At 38.6% G+C, this 17,744-nt stretch overlaps 1 protein-coding gene across 8 annotated transcripts in view; it reads right to left on the bottom strand.

Annotated features, from left to right (window-relative positions):
• Positions 1 to 8,319: 8,319 nt before the first annotated feature.
• LRRFIP2 (LRR binding FLII interacting protein 2) overlaps positions 8,320 to 17,744 on the bottom strand; it is a 52,906-nt gene continuing 43,481 nt past the window's right edge. For 7 of the 8 annotated variants that reach the window (XM_056485713.1, XM_056485711.1, XM_056485707.1 and 4 more), the window contains 6 exons: positions 14,861 to 14,993; positions 13,585 to 13,634; positions 12,055 to 12,175; positions 10,982 to 11,061; positions 9,975 to 10,079; positions 8,320 to 9,228 (listed from right to left, as the gene is read on the bottom strand). In XM_056485713.1, coding sequence (XP_056341688.1) covers positions 9,118 to 9,228; positions 9,975 to 10,079; positions 10,982 to 11,061; positions 12,055 to 12,175; positions 13,585 to 13,634; positions 14,861 to 14,993 — 600 coding nt within the window. In that variant the 3' untranslated portion in view covers positions 8,320 to 9,117. Of the gene's footprint in view, positions 9,229 to 9,974; positions 10,080 to 10,981; positions 11,062 to 12,054; positions 12,176 to 13,584; positions 13,635 to 14,860; positions 14,994 to 15,244; positions 15,347 to 17,744 lie in introns of all 8 variants that reach the window. The other variant, XM_056485714.1, reaches the window with a different exon arrangement.

Here is a 17,744-nt window from a genome sequence, read left to right as displayed (position 1 = left end):
CAGCACCTTTTGTTCCAGTGTTTGTCACCCTGCAGTCACCTTTCACCAAGAGTCTTCTCGGCTTCACTAAAAATCTCCATGGGTGTTGGAGAACTGCTGCAACACAAACAACAGATACAATGGACTTCCTACTGCGTGATCCCGCAGTGCCCTTGGACAGACGGACGCTCCCAGCACGATCCCGCTGTGCCCCTTGGACAGACGGACGCTCCCAGCACGATCCCGCAGTGCCCTTGGACAGACGGACGCTCCCAGTGTGATCCCGCAGTGCCCCTTGGACAGACGGACGCTCCCAGTGTGATCCCGCTGTGCCATTCGGACAGACGGACGCTCCCAGTGTGATCCCGCTGTGCCCCTTGGACAGACGGACGCTCCCAGTGTGATCCCGCAGTGCCCTTGGACAGACGGACGCTCCCTGCTCCCCACGCCCCCTGCCGGCAGCGCTCACAACTATATCCAGAAGGAAAAGTTCTAATAATTTGGAGGGAGAAATATTCTTTCTGTTTCCAGAAGGGTTTCTGCCTTCTATGGCAGACATTTGTCGGCTTAGAATTTTACCTTAATTATTAAGATATTACCTTAATTATTAAGATATTACCTTAATCCTCCTGACAAACTGAGACACCCTGAATTCCACAGAATAAATGCTCTTGATTTGAAAACAGTGTGAACCTGCTCTATTTTAGTACATTGCAGACTGCAAACATGATCACAGGTTAAACGTGTAAAATTCTAACTACAGACTCCTAATTTCAAACTGAAAACGACTCTAGCTATAGCTTTCTTCCCAAGAGGGTAAACACTCTGTTTTGTATGAGAAGGAGTTAGCATGTAACAATGGTAACAAGAGAGGAACTCAGGATCTCTAAACTGTAATTTAAAGAGTTATTTACTAAAACTAACACTGTAAGGAGAGTATATTATAGGCATGTTATATATATTATACATTGAGATGGCAGGAATGCTGAGTGCTGTACTTTGAACAGGCCTCTGATCCACATGCATCACACTGGACAGACCTTGTCAATAGGTGAGATCTTTTTTATTTGGTCATTTGAGTTATACTTTTCTTATAAGACAATAGCTCTATTCATAAAGGATGTTCCCAGAAGAATTTCTTGCTGTGTTTATAGATGAAGCCACAGCCATGGAAGTAGTAAAACCACTGCTGCCTGCAAGTTACTAACTTACAACAAGCTGGCTGAGTTGGCCCTGCAGAACCTGTTCAGCACACAGAGCCTGAGGCCATTTCATATGTGCAGGACAGGCTGCACCTGCTGAGGTTTAGTGTTATTATGGACCCCTAACTCCACAGTGCACAGGGGTCTCTGGCCAGGATCATTGCACTCCACCTATCGATCCACATGGAGCTTACCTTCCCCTAAGATATTGGAGATTGCATGAAGAATGAATGCACTTCTCAGGCTTCAAGCACAAGGCACAATAGAGCAGACATGGTCTGCTCAAGATAACTAGCTCCTCAAATAAAATATCTTCTCCAAGGTTATCAACAGCCTCTCCCAAACCACCAGTGGCCTCCTGGCAGAGCAAAAATTCTGCAACTATATTTTTCAAATCTTTGTTTTCTACGGGTACATAGTGCTCTTAGCTAGATGTGTACTTTCCCCACCAACTACCCCTTTCTGACAGTACACAATGAACAGAAACAACATCCATTCCATCTGGAGTTTGAATTTACCTTCCATCATCTACTGATATACAAGTTATTTTTGGCACACTGGAAGAAAACCCTCTTAAGGGTTGGGCTGAATCTGGTGTCAGAGAGGCACACCAGAAAATAAGGAAGAATGGGCTCATATTCATTGAGACCTGATCTGGAGCTCCATCACCTAAGGCAGAGAAAATAATAAAGCTAAGTGTGCTACGATATATGATACTTAGCATTTGCTAGAGGTCCTATGGCAGTGCCCAGAGAGAGACCAGCCTTGCTTTCTTGACAGTCCTGGGCATACCAACACAGAAATGAGAAGTAGCAGCACACTCAGGTGAGAGGGCTTCCCATGCTTCAGGTAGACTTCACCCAAAGCTTGATTTCTAGTTACAGGAGACAGTCACTGCAGGCTGCAGGGAAACTGAAGTGACAAAAGGAGGAAAGAAGTCACCCTGTTTACATCCTTCTGATACTACAGAAGGGTACAGCTGCAGGTTTACACCCCCCACTGGAATTACTGATTCTCAAGGCAAGCCTGTAAGTTTTAGGTCAATAACAGTGTATTATGAAGGAGCATAAGAAAACATTCAGCAGGCACTGCCTTCATCTGAACCAGAGACTAACATGGACAAACCAAGCATAAGAGTGACTTCTGATTACAAACCAGAGAAAGAAAGGAGTCTGCTGCCTCTTCACATGGGTTAGGTGAGGCTGTGAATGTCTCCTCTGCCACCATAACCCTGGGATGCACTTGTCTCTTCATATCCTCACAAGGGAAGAAGCCACTTCAAAAAGCAGCAGATAAACAAATAAAAACCAGCCACACATCCTTAAAACAGTTTAATAGCTATTCCTCTACCACATCACCTACTGCAGTATTAACCGTGTCAAATCACAGAGAGCACTTCCTTGGTGTTTTGAAGTTACATTTTATCAGGTACAAATGCATGGAGCCCGTGAGAACAAAGCAGGGAATTTCTCTGCTGCCAAGGCTCTACCCTTGAAACACCTCCTCGCCCATGCCTCAAAGCAGAGCATCTCTTACAGTCTCCATAGCAAGCCAGACCAGCACCAAATCAAGGCTGAATCCAGATTCTCCTTCTTAAACCACATTTGTCACCATGTCAACTGATTTTCTGCTCCAGCTGGATAGCCAAATCTGAGCTGACAGGCTAGCTGATACAGTGAAAAGACTGATGTCTCAAGGTATTTTGGGATGCATGGGGGGAATGTGGGTTACTTCAGACCTTCCCCTGGTAAGACAGTGAACTGCCCCCCACAACCCACCCCTAGAGCCTGTATCCTAGCCCCAGAGTGTCTGCCAAACATCAGCACACACGAGGCAGTGCTCCACTCTTGCCTAACCCAGCTTCTGAGTGGTCAAATGACTGGAAGTCCCACGTGTAGGGAAGGCCCAGGAAGGCCAAGGGTTATTTAAGGCTTAAAATGAGACCAGCACACACTTTGACCCTCCCTTCCTCTTAGAGTTTGTATCTGAATGCTGCTGGAATCCAGGAGCTGGCTTTTATGTATCCATTACATGTCTGTTTTTCTATAGATTTTCTGTCTTTCTTCTTTCCAATTCCCTCTTCTTGAAACATTTTGAGTAACTTAGTATTAAACAGGTTTAAAATTTTCTGAATTGAATGGGCCAAATTAACACTTTGAGTAGTGTTTTATGTTGATTGGATGTTGTACTAAATCTTTTGCCAAAATTCCCAGACTTTCTATAGTTTGCCAGTAAACTTTTATTTTCACCTCTCAAGAATATCTGGTCAGTGTTTCTCCCATGCATCTAACCCAGAGTACATGAACCACTGTCAAGTCCTTTTATTAGAGCCTTACACACAGATGCTTACACAGATACAGCAGAGGAGGAAAAGAGTGCACTGGCTGCACTATGCCCAGACTGGACTACAGAACCTGGCAGAGTACACTTGAAGCAACCCCTGAAGCTACATAAGATTCACCAGCAGCTCTCCACTGTACTTCCTAATGTATTTACTACCAGCTTCAACAGAAAACACCAATCCTGGGATAAAGTAGACTTGAGAGACATAAAAATTCAGAATCAAGTGGTCCAAGATACTCCAAATCCCTTAAAAACAATGGAGAAATAATCAACATTATTTCTACCTGATGATGAGAAGTGAGCCAACTAGAGAAGGCTCTGCTGGACCTGCTGTTTGTAAACAATGAAGGACTGGTGTGTGATGTGACAGTTGGAGACAACCTTGTGCACAGTGACCATGAAATTATACAGAGTTTTTGTTTCTTGGAGAAGTAAGGAAATGGATCAGCAGAAATGCTGTCTTGGATTTTGGAGGGCAGACTTCAGCCAGTTTGGGACATTGGTTGACATTATCAATTGGAAGGCAGTCCTGAGGAAGCAAAGGGGTCCAAGAAGGCTGGACATTCTTCCAGAAGGAAATCTTAAAGGGACATGACCAGGTTATTTCCCATGTACTGAGAGTTGAACCAAGAAAAAAAATACTGGCCTGACTGAAAAGAGCATTGGCTGAACAGGAAGATGGCTCAACAACTCATGAAGAGTACAAGGATGCAGAGAAAATTAGAAGGGTCAAAGCCCAAATAGAACTTAATCTTGCTTCTGCCATAAAAGACTGCAAAAAATGTTTTTACAAATGCACCATCAGCAAAGGAGGGATACAAAGAATCTCCTTCCCTTATTGGATGTGGGAGGAAATATAGTTTAAAAGGATGAGATACTTACTATCTTCTTTCTCTCAGTCTTTAATAGCAAGACCTGTTGTTCTCCAGCTACCGCGCCCCTTGAGTGGAAGACAGGTACAGAAGCAGGGCAGGAGCAGAATGAATCTCCCATAATTCAGGAGAGAATGGTCAGTGACCTGCTATGCCACTTAGACATTTGTGAGTCTATGGAACTGGATGAGATCCACTCAAGGGTACTGAGGGAGCTGGTGGAAGAGCTCACCAAGCCAACATCAATCATTTATAGACATCCTGGATAACTGGGGAGGGGAAGTTGGTAAATATGACACCTACCTACAACAAGGGCTGGAAGGAAGATCCTGGAAACTACAGGCCTGTAACCCTTATGGCTCTCCCCACACTAACCATGGGGGCCTGCACTGCAACACCAAGGCTGAGAGCACCATCCTTAACCTAGGCATCTGCAAGATGATGTTGAACTTCACTTGCAGCACAAATCTAAAGAACATGTTGTAAACCTAGTTTTCAGGTGAGCCCACACCAGGGGCTCCTTTGCTGGGAGCAACCTTTGCTGGGGTGGGAATAATTCCTCAAATTGCTTTTATCACGTAGAGTGGGTGGGGATGGATTTTGTGAAATGGGAGCCAGCTGGGACTGGTGTGGGGGGAACCAACCCAATTAAAACAACTTGTGGAGGGTAGCAGAGGCAAGTTTGCAAAACCTTTGTGCTGGCCACTTTCATTTGCAGGCATGGAAGGAATTGTGATACTCTAAACCCCTCTTCTGGCTTGGCCTACGATATTTTTCTTGACCAATACAGGGTAGGGGGCAGATAAAAGGCAGTACTTTCCCCACTCCTGCATGGGTGTTTTCCTTTCCTGAGGTTGGGCCTTCTCAGGGCTCACTCTGCCCTCTTCCAGTATCAGGGGCTTTCTTTTACAACCTAAAGTTCGTCAACAAGAGTCAGGCGCTGGCAAGAAGGCAGCAGGTCACACTGTGTGCCACCAGTGCAGTCCCCACATCCTCAGAGATGCCTGGCAAGGGCAGGTGTACAGCCCACCTGAAGGGAGATAACCTTCCACTGCTGCCATGGGCATCAGTGATGATCTGGGGCTGGACACTCTGCTCTATGACATGGTGTGTGGGTTCTGTCCCTTCAACAGAGATGGGGACATTACTCTGGGTCATTACCTTCTTCCTGACCTGGGTGTCTTGAGCTGGCACCTGGCTTTGCATCACAGGAAGAATAAGTGGGAGATTACAGATGGCATATGAGCATCCTGTTCTTTTCCTGACAAAAACCTCTACCCCTGGGGTAGCAGAGGCAGGAGTTCTGAATCCATGCACCAGCACGTTTGCTTTGCAGGCCCTTGAGGAAGGGCAGGGAAAGGCAAAGGCAAGTTTTTTCCCCACCTGTGGGGAGGTTTATTCCTTGCAGATAATACTTGGGTCTTCCTCAGGCCTGTGATACATTGATAACATTTTACCTTTTATCGTGTTTCCAGGTTTGTGTTTTTAATTTACTTTTCATGCATTTGTTATTTGTTTTCTGAAGGAAGATTCTAGCTGGTGCCTGGACAGCATTGGGTCTCTTCAGGTGGGTACCTGGCCTCACAGCACAGGTAGCATAGTGGGTATTGTAAGACACATGCTTCCCCTCACCCTTGCAGGTATGAGGAGGTTATCTCCTGGTTAACTGGAAGAGGTGGCACAAGTCCTGCCATCCTGCTTTCTTTCAGAATTGAGAACTGATAGGTTTAGGTGCAGCTCTGAGCACTGCCACTAACATGGCCAGGCACTACAAATGGAGAAGGATGGACAGGAACCTTCTCCAATTGACCATTTTCTGGTTTTTCTCCCTGAAGTGCCAGTACCTTATCACAGCAAAACAGCATCACTGAGCCTATCACTTTGGTGGTAGTGATGGGTGTTTATTGGCTGTCAAAAATAATTTTTTTGTAATCACATTATTTCTTTTATCCTTTTCCAAGCTTTTGATCCCCTTCCTCTAGGATAATCTTTTGTGCTCTTTACACACTGCCTTTATGGGAATTGGATGGGGGTTAAGCAACCTGAGAAACAAAAAACAGCTCCTGCTGTTTCAAACTGGAGTAGCTACTTCAGTGAACTGCCACTCAGGCACATACCTTTTTGGTGCTGCTGTCTGTGCCCTAACAACACACTCACCAAATCTTTCATCCAGCCCTACCAGCCCTCCATAAACAAAACCCCATAAACTTGAGGGAAGGACAAACCATGTTGGGTGTTAAAAGAACATGACTTCAATAAAACAAAAAATGGTATTATGCAATGTTAGTTACCTTAATGCCTACCTTGTACTAACCTCATGCTTTTGTGAGCAGTAATTTGGTATTAACTCCACATGCAAGAGCCACTAAAAATTGTCCCTGTCCCTTTGTAACCATCAATAAAATTACCTGAATAAAATAATTAAACACAACCTATCCTTTTTACCTCAAACAAACCCCAGTTGAATTGACCAAATATAGTGACTTTTACTATAAGCTTTCCATAATTACACCTAATGCTTGTTTTTTATTTGGCCAACAAGCAAGGTGTGGTCTCCAGCAATACTGGTACCATCATGTTCTATTCACTTGCTTGTTACAGATGCACTGGTTCTCTGGTTTGATTAAATAAATTATGCTCTAGTAAAAGTAAATTTTAAAAAGCTTTCCATATTGCTATCCAATTGTCACTCATTATTACTTTAATTTTTTTTTTTTTCATGCCTATACTGTATCAAAACAAAATAATCATGTCCTTTTTTTCCTCCCTTGATACTGCTTTTCCTGGTACCTCCCATTGGGAATCTTGTTCTGGATATTTCGTTGAATTTACTTTAATTTTCTGATAGCAAGAACTTGGGAATCTCTTCAATTAATATGCCCATGCAAACATAACTGTTAATAACTTTTCTTTAAAAAAACTACTAGAAATCTTGATTTTAAGAAAGAATGTACCAATTCTTTGCCTCTCCCCCAGAAAAAGTCTTTATCTGACTGCCATGGTTTATAATTGAAGCTGCAGTTTTCCCTGTGCCATAAAATGTCCAGCTTCAATGGGGTGGATTAGAGGAAATGAATGAAAAGAAATATCTCCTACCACACGCCAAATAACGTTTTAGGTGAGTTTTGTATACACTGAAAACCTACAAAGTATCCATTTATCTTCAGAATACCTACCATTAAGAACTAATCAAGAGTTGAGAGTTTCTACTGTAACAAAAAGCAAAGAGTTAACAGCCCAATGATCTACGTGATCACCAAAGTGTAATTGTCTCCTATTCAATAAACAGGCCTAAGTAGATCTACTACTTACAAGATATCTCAACAGGGAAGGAATTTTATTTTCCAAGTCCAGGAGACATCCAGAGACAGAAAGCTTTTGTTTTGCATTGACAAGATGACTGTTCTTTGAAAACAGCTCTGGTCAAGCAGAGGTACTAACTCTCAGGATTGCAAAGGTCCTGAAATCTGCCTTGCTTTGAGAAATACTCCCAGAAGAGTAGCAATTTCCAAGTGGAAAACACCTGCTACAAGTCCAAAAGAATGATTCCTCTCAGACCAAGGCTACTGCTGGCCTCAAGTTCAACACAGGGGCAGTGCCACTTCAAACACTTCAGAACTGCCACTGCAGGTGCTGCTGATGTCCTACTTGTGATGTGTCAGCTTGAAGAGTCCAAGTTCTTAATAGTATTCACTGTCTACAGGGAGTATGCTACAGACAAAAACCACACCATTCTAGAAAATACGTTCTTCCTTATGCAGCTCCTCTGCTCCATGGCAGTACTGTCAAACAGCAGCAGACTAGTTTAAGAAAAAAAATTCAAACTCACTCTTCCAGAGGCAGAAAGATACTTGTTAAGAATATGAAGATCAGATTCTTCTACAGATTTTGCTCTGTCCTGTTATCATCTCAGTAAGCAAAAGAAAACACAAAACATCCAGTTTTGGTCAGTAAAGTGTCCATTTAATAAATGTGTCCTTAGCCACATTTCTCACCCTGTTCCTCCCCCCATAAAATTTCAATTTGCACTTAAGCAGATGACACAATTTGATGGTGTACAACTTCCGTTTTTAAATCTGCACTCTTAATGCTAAGAGTATCAGGGGCTTGTATTGACAAAATTACATAGAAGTCAGATGTGCCCATGCAAAAGAAGCAGATCTTTATATACAGTCCCTATTTTTTCTTATAAATTTAAATATTTTAAAAAATGTATTTTCAAAATGTATAAAGTTTAGGGAAAACCCCAAATGTATCTTAAAATAAAATGCTTTCTGGTTTCAAAGGTTATTTCAACAATGAAGACTAAATTGCACCAGATAAAAGGCACTTGTGCTGTGTGATGTCTTAAGCAAGTATATGTTAGTTTCATAATACAGTGTCTTGAATTCATGCAGCTGTCTCTGAGCATCAAGCATCATTAAAGCAGCCAAAAGGATCGTGAGTAAACTTGATTCCACAGTTGTAAAAACATACAGCATTGTGCTCCATCTTTGACTCTAGAATCAAACACTACTAAAAAATTGTTGTCATTCACATGGGAATTCAAACTACATTTCATTCTCTCATAAATTACAAAAAGTATGTCATTTAATTATGAAACTAAACCACCAGTGAACAGCTCAGTGTTCAAATAGTTTGTGCCACTGAAAGTCTGTATGTATAAACAAGCTAGGGACTAGTTATTCAAGGAGCAGTGCATCGTATTTTCAATTTCCATTTCACTGTTGAGATAAAAGCGCAGTCCTATTTGCCTTCATCTTCTCCAGCCTTTTCATTAAATGGCTATTGGTCATCTCCATCTCTTCTATCTTATCCAGTGCTGTTCTTAACTATAAAACGAAAAAAAAAAATTATGATCACTTTAGTTTATTCAGACTTTGTGCTGTTCTCAAGCTTGATAAGTCAAATAAAAGTATTACATTTCATAAGAATGCCACAGAAATTAAGATACAACACTTTCATATGGCAGGCATATGAAACAGAATTAAGCTGTTAAAAATAATTGCAAAGCAACTGAAATATGAAGTGTATTCATTTTGAAAGAATTAGGTGCCTGCAACCTCCCATTACACAAAAGCAATTTACCTAGAACAAGGTACTCTCCACCACTATTACTTGCACACAGATACACATTCCCATCACAGGTAGCAGGCACCATGCTAGTGATGCAGCAGCTCTTAAGTAAGATCAACAGCTCAGTTAAATACAGCTCCTTCTCAGAATCCTGTGAGGTGAAAGTTGGAAAATTCCCAGGCTGTCACTTGACATAGGGACCATTCACCTCTCTAGCATTTTTTGTAAAAGGATAACTTTAAAATATTACAAATTAATCACATTTAGAAAAAAATACCACTTAGATGCTTCCTTTCAAGGAAGTACAACATTGAATTATAGTTAGTCTTACTTTAATGTCCTAGATGTCTTTTTAATGGCATATTGAGACTTGAAGGTCATCTCAAAAAACAATTAAAAGCTGTAACCAAAAATTACAAAAAACCCAGAGCGTGGAGGCAAAAGACAGAGCAGCTCAAGACAGAAAGGAAAATACAGCTGGAAAGGAAACCAAATCAGTTACCTCTCGCTGAAGCTTCCTTTTTTCAGCTTTGAGTTCATCTTCTACTTTTTCTGCATTTTCTGCTGCATTTTTATACCTTGCAACCTGTCCCTCAAGTCGTCCAATCTGTAAACCCAAACAAGACAAAAGGAACATACACAGGTGTTCCACATGGAATTCACCTGTCACCAGCTGTTCTTCCAAGGACACAGCTAAGAAGATACAGATGGTTAAAGAACAAGCAGAGAGAGAAGAGTTGGAATACAATAAATCAAGGACTGGGAAACACATGGGATTAAAAATAAAAGTGAAAAGTTGAAAAGCAGAAACTGTATGAAAAGGTGCAAAGTAGAAAGGAGACTGTGAACTGCCATCAGGATGTGATGAAAGAGGTCTTGAGCCCAAGCACAGAGTTCAGCAGTAAGGAGAGGACTTGAGACAAATCCTGACTGCAACCTGCAAATGTTAAATGTATTTTTTTAAACCCACAGTCTGGATTGTTCTATGCACAGCTCCCTGCTACCCCTAAATCCACAGGATAGGCTACTAGACTGAATCTATGCAAAAAAGAAAAGATATGCATCTGTGATTTAAATGATAATACTTCATTTAATTTTTAGGAAATAAGATGTAGTTAAATTCCTAAAATGCAAAAGTACAGCAGATTATAAAGAAGAACTGAATCTCAAGGAAGTCAATTTATATGTAACTTATTACTCTTAACAAAGTTGTAAATACTGTGGAAGGCACAGAATTTACTCTCTAAAGTTGAGAGGTATATATCTATGAAAAAAATCACACTTTGTAAGTCAGTAACATGGTTTTATAGCTCAGCTTTTCTGCAGATTTTCTCTTATGATTAGGATGTGTACAGGTATTTACTTGCAGGAACTATGAAAAAATGTGGTGTCATTCTATGCAAACTAAATATCAAACAGTGAATCAAATGATGCAATATGCTTTCACAGTTCTTGTTGAAAAAAGTAAAAGTGTGCAGTGTAATAACAAACATGAAGAAAGGCACTTACATTTTGTTCCAAAGTAGTTATATCTTGTTCAGCTTTTGAAAGCTTAAATTTATATTCACTAATTTGTCTGTTGGCATCTCCTAGACAAAAATTGATATGAATATGTTAGTCAAAGCAACTCTCTAAGCTAGCAGTTTCCCTTTTAATTAAAATTCATTAAAAAGACAATTTTATTGAGAAGCCCATACTCAGGATCACAAAGTAGTTAATGTTCTTTCAGTAACCTACAAGAGTATTGAAAGGAAATAATTTTCCTTTATTTAGGGAACACAACTACTGTCTCTATAAAAGTGTGCATTAAATCTCAGGGGCACCAATGAGATACATGCCTTTTAAAACACATGTTTAGATCAGCAAGCTAATTCCTTAGAGAACAGAATCAACATAATAACACACACTGCAAAATGTCAGACCACAATAAACATAATACCAGCAGCATTCAGCTTAGACATCTGTAATAATATCTGAATAAGGAGCACAAGACTTGAACCTGACTGATGAACTCCAAGGAGCTTGGCAAATTATTTTGGTGTTACATTGGAGCCTTCACATTGCCAGTGCTTTGTTCATGTTCATTAACACAAGCATATTAAATGACAGTCTGTCAAACAAATAAGTTTTCAGCTGGATAGCTTGCTTGAAATGAAGAGCACCTTAATGCTTCTATAAAGCAACACTAAATATTATGTTAAATGAATTTTCAGGTTTTGCTTCAGGACAATTGTCTTCTAGATTAGGTTTCTATATCAAAGATTGAACAAAAATCATCCTGTAGAATATATATTTTTAAAATCTTAGCTGAAATTATATTGCCTAAAGATTGTATTCAAGTAGTGGCACTCATTCTAGGCAAGGTTATCAACTGAAAAATAGCTTCCCAGAATGCTGTTCTTCAACATGAAAGAGGCAGATTTTTAAGCTATTCTGCAGTGAGAATGCCATGCAAGGACATATACCAACAAAAAAACCTATCTGCTCAACAATACAGTCACTCACAATACTACTAGTGCACAACAAAAGGAGTTGGAAGTCCTCTCTGCAAGAATAACTTTGAACAGTAACCATATACCTACTTTGCATTTCAATTAGCTGCAAGTCAGAGCCATTCTCCAAGCCTATTGTATCTGGGTTCATGCCATCACTTTTAGAATATTTCTGTCGTTCTTCTTCCAACTGCATCTTCAGTTTTCTAACCTGAAAAAGGAAGTGTTTCTTTATGAAAGAGACTCCCAGAAGTTCAGTAGCTGTGTATTTAAATGTTCAGTGGTAAAAGGACAGAGTAGTCCTGAGATGCCATGGGCTGAGAAGTTTCTGTAAACAAGAAGAGCAGAGCCATGTAGGGGAATCAGTCCTGTGGTTGTAGGCCCCCATCCCCATCTCTGGGTGAGTACCCTCTGCATATAAATGCACAACCCAAGCCCACAGTTTGGTCAGTGCTGCAGGGATGTCTGGATAGTGCTGGAGCACCTAGTAACTAACACAGCTCACTTTTCAGAAGAGGAGATGGCATAAAACTCTGTTTATGGATTTCTTCTACTGTGTATCTTTTACATGCTAAAAACTGATATCGAACACTATCCTAGTGAGTTTACAGACAATAATCCATGGCTTTTTTAGGGGGTCCTCTCTCATACTCCACCTGGAAATATTGGTGCTAGGCAAGTCTGTAGTGCACATTAATCTTTAATAGTTCAATTTCATGCTACAGCAGCTGTCTTTCAGTTTTTCCAGTAGCCAGGGAACATAGATTTCTCAGCTATGTGCCCCGTGTATGGACATATGAAAGTAGGAACTACTTTTTGGGCATTCTTATAAAAATATTGTTCTATTGATAAGCAGTATGTGAGTTAACTTGCAAAATCCCCATTCATGATTCAAATAAAATATATGATTAGTGATTTTTAAATTGTACAGTGATAAATATGTGCATACATATCTATATATATTTAATACCATAATTTATTGGCATTCCAAAGAAGTATCTGCACTATAATTAAAGTTCATTCACAGCAAACCCAAATGTTGACAACAATGGTTTAAATTTGCAATGTCTTCAACTAAAAGAGCAAAAACTGTACTATTCTTAACAATTGCTCAGTGTATTTGAGTTCCTTCTTCTCAAAACAGCTGTATTTGAACACAATTACTTTATTAATATTAATTTTCTCTCTGAGTTACCAAAATGATCAGTGAAATAGTATCACTCAGCAATTTTGAAGAAAATGCCACTTAAACATATGAGAGTGTAATTTTACTGACTTTAATATTTCTGCATAAGACAAAATAAAAGAAAGAACTTTAGAGATGTGCATGAAAAGTAAATTCAGGAACAAGTTAGATTTCAGCTAACCAGTTAGTGAAATCTAAGTGAAATGACATTTCTTTACCAATCAAGATCAAAGTCTCATGGATAAGGACACTAGCAAAAGGAACTGCTAATTCCTGACAGTCAGTGAGGTAAATATTTGAGTATTTTATTTTGCTATAGTGCTTAAGTATTTGATTAAGCACCTTTGTGCTTAACATTTGTTTATTACTTATATATAAATAGTCTGCAAAATGATACACAAAGATCTACTTCTGAAATTAATAACTTATTTTACCTGGGACAGTAATTCTTCCTTTTCTCCAGCCAGTTTTCGTAGCCTGATATCTAAAAACAAAGAATCCAATTAAAAATCAGAAAAATCTGTAAGAATACATTTTTCATAACTTTTTGTTCCATTCTAAATGAAAGGCTCATTAAAGCTAATAGCACTGGGACCACAAAACTTTGATATCTCACTAATAACACAACAACCTTCAGTTAATAGCAGAAAAAACAGAAAAAATACTTAAATCACACTGTTTATTAGTATAACAATTCTAAAAGCAAGACCTCAGAGTTTAGTAAATCTTTATAGCAAATTAACAACTGACGATTTTTTGTCCCAACATCTAAAACAGCCATTTCCAATAAAACTTTCTTCTGATTGTGTATTCTTTTCCCTGTCTTATTTGAAAGTTGTTGTCTCTTCAGGGAAGCCACTAAGCTTCCCCATATGTTTAGAAAGTTTGCAAAAAGTGTTCCCAAATGACAAGGACCCACAGGAACACAGCAGTATCTCTACTTAGTCAGAAGAGCATTAGTGGCTACAAAACAGTCCATCAAACAACACTGTGCTAATACTAGAGCAGCTCCCTTAGAAATTGTAACTTTGACAGAAATTAAGAATAATGGCATTTGTATTTCCCGTGAGGGAGCCATAGCAGAAATATATAACAAGTCTAATTTCTGTCAATACAAAAATATGTAACTATTATATATTATGTACAAGTACAAATCAATTATATAGAGAATTTTTTTTTCTACAATTTAATAGAGTCTTACTGTGGATTGACATTGCATACAATAACTTGCTCAACCTAAGGATAAAAGCAAGTTAAATTAACTTAACCCTGAAACCCCCAATTAGTGTCTCTGTTGCCCCTGTAATTTTTTTAATGTCTTTAAAACTTCTTTTTCTAATGAATGCGATGGAAGACTGCACTTGATGTTCTTTCATTGATTACGTATAATTCTAAATAATTATTTTCATGAAACACAATGGAAAATTTTTAAGCAAGATGTTTTCTGTCAGTATTAATACAGGAACTGGACCAAGAGAACTAATCAACTTCAAACATCTAAGCACATATTTTTTTCTTACTCAAAAGATATATTTCTCTTTTTTACTCAGAGCAAACAAAAAATTAAAATCAATCCTGGAAGCTGTGAAAGTATATATTCCAGAAGCATCACAGGTGTTTGATCTGCAACTGTAAGTCACACCCAGTGTGAATGAGAAGAAAGAAACAAAGCCCTCAAAAACTCGATAAAGTATGCTAGGATATTTTTACCTAGTGGTCCTTCTCCTGCAGATTCCAAGACCTGAGCAGCTTCTTGTGATACGACTGTTATTGTACCAACCACTGATTCATGGTTTACATCACCATTTGGTGTGCCATCCGGAATTATAACTAATCCATGTTTCTGAAAATGCAAAACAAAGAATAAATTAGTCATACAATAGAAGTGCTAAAATACAAATCAACAGGTAAGTTTTTAAAGAGCTTTTCAAGTTCATTGAAACAGTTACAATGATATGAACCATTTATCCTACCCTAAGGTCAGGTTTTCAGACTGCATAAGAACAGCAACGATTCTTCCTCTATTTTACTGACCTTCATTTCATGCCCCATTCCTGGATTTCTCTTACTGTAAAGTTACTACTACCAACATACCTGTCCTCTCTTCATTGTTTCCTTCAGGTCAGCCAACTCCTCTCTGAGCTCATCTCGCTCATTCTTAATGCAGTCAAAGTAATCTTTCTGTCTTTCTAGGGCCTGGGCTCAGGCAGATAGCAAGAAAAAGAATGGCACAGAGAAAAAGCATATGACAGACAGCAGAAAGATTTTCTACAAGTAAATACAAAGATCTCAATACAAGTAAAGAAATTAAAAGTGCTTTTTAAATAGGTAGTAACCTAAATCTCTGAAAACTGCCTTCTACAAACTGCATATCTAACTTCATACTGCATTTATTATGATTTCTTTTTCAAGTCTTAGACAAGTCTTAGATTTTTTGACAGATTTTTACTCAGTGAATTCTATTTTTTGGTAAATTTTGATAAACTAAAGTGAGTACCAAAAGAGTGATTCTTCTTTATACAGGCACTCTGCAGCAAGAAACCAAACTTGCTGAAACACAAGTGGCAAAGATCCTAAAACATTACATCTATTGAACTTATTTCTCTGCCTTTTATAAGGTACAGAAGTAGAAATCATACATCATAAAAGACCTTGAAATTATCCACTCACGAATACTAGTTTATTTACTAGTTGTTTAAGGATTAAAATGCCATTTACTAAACCCAAAGCAATCAGTTTGAGAGGAAAAAAAAAAGGTAGCAAACACTAGTAGCAGTATTTTAGCACAAAAAACTATGGCAGCTAGAAATGCAATATAGGTGTAGATAGGTTTGTCTACCTGTGCTGGAGAGATTACCTTGCAGTGAGTCAGACACCTTTACTTGACTGGGCAGCATTCAATACTGTATGCATTAAAAGTAATCCTCACCATACAACAATTACAAAAGTATACACACATTTTTGCCAAGAAAAATATTCCAACTAAACCTTATGCTATGTATGAATGTGTAGGAATGGACTGATACCAAGAAAGAAATTAAGGTGTATACATTTGTACTGTACTTGCCCCACATGAGTGCAGTATAGAATCCGTATACTAGAGAAATATTTTAAAGCATTACTCAGTTTCAACAGAAAATTTTGACAAGTGCTGTTGCACTTGATTCGCTAGTATGTAAATGTAATATTTAAAATAAAGGCAATTCAAAGTGTGAAAACATTAGCTGATGTCTTAATTTTAAAATTGGTAAGATGTCCTTTTATTTCCTAGCACACACTAGATCTCTAACTACATTATAAATAGCATGAAGAACTTTAATCATTACATAATTTTGTGCTCTACTTAAAAGACACATACATCTTTTTAATTTCTGAAGAAAAGTGGCAGAGATGGAAGGGGAACTAAGCTCACCACTTGAGAGAATGGACACAGCAGCCCAGAATCACAGACAGATTGTGTGTACTTACAGTGTCCTGTGACAATGCTGACCTTCCCCAAACATATTTTCTATCCTCACCCCTTAATAACACAAGTGTTGGAAATTAGAAAATTCGATTGAGAAGGAAGTGAAACTGATACAACTATGTATTTCTACCTACGTAGGTCTAAGTAATCATTATTTAAAACCAGTAAAAATCCTGCTATTTGTATGCTCAGAATTTAATATGACATGGATTTTGCACAAAATCTACCTCTGCAATTCTTCTATTGGGGCAGGAAACAGAAATCAAGACAACAAAGTTTGGCAGACAGGTTTTACCACACTGATATGAGCAAAATCTAATTATATGCCAGAATGCAGAGACATTTGGAGTCCTGTTTAATAAATATTCCAAAAGCCTTCATGACATTTATACCAAACTCAGAGTTGCCATTACTAGTTGAAAATTTGAAACAACTAAACCGTAGAATAACTGTGTATCTCAGGAATATAACTCAAAACTGTAACTCAGTGTCCTCAAACTGATCTAATTTAAGATCAAATATAACCACAAATTTCAAGCACTGTAGAAACAGTGCAATATAAGAAGGCAGGTGCAAAACAAACTTGTGCTATTTTTGTTCTGTTTCCCTCCCTCTCTTTTCCTGAAACAGCTAAAAAGTCTTGTATACATTGTAAAAATAGGTTACAATTTTAGTTATAAACTACATTGAGAAGCTTCGCAGAGACTTCTGAAGCTGGACCGTAGTAAAAATCAGCAAAGCTGCTCAGTAGGAGGGAGAAAGGCTCAAGAGCTGTGAACTAAGAAAAGTATATCAATATAGATATAGGAAAGAAAATAGCAGAATTTTTACCTTTTCTTATCTAAGAGAGTTCAATTCTGAGAGTTAAAAAAAACTAACTAGAAAAATAACCAGTTATGGTGTTTACAAGAACACAAACTGGCAGGGCAATTTTGGCTAAAAGAAAACATATCCATCTTTCTTGTCATTCTGGCTGTATTTGAATATGGGATATGCTTGCTCTGGCAACGTATTTGAAAGAGCACAAAATATTGCACAAATTGAGACAGTCTGATATACAAATGTGATAAATAAGTATGGAAATAATACAGTAAATTAAAGACATAAAGCTTTCAGAAGAATATTCAG

This window comes from Oenanthe melanoleuca, chromosome 2, assembly GCF_029582105.1.
Source record: "Oenanthe melanoleuca isolate GR-GAL-2019-014 chromosome 2, OMel1.0, whole genome shotgun sequence".
Lineage (NCBI taxonomy): Eukaryota > Metazoa > Chordata > Aves > Passeriformes > Muscicapidae > Oenanthe > Oenanthe melanoleuca.
The sequence above is the reverse complement of the archived record's forward strand: the minus strand, read 5'-3'. Positions and strand labels throughout refer to the sequence as shown.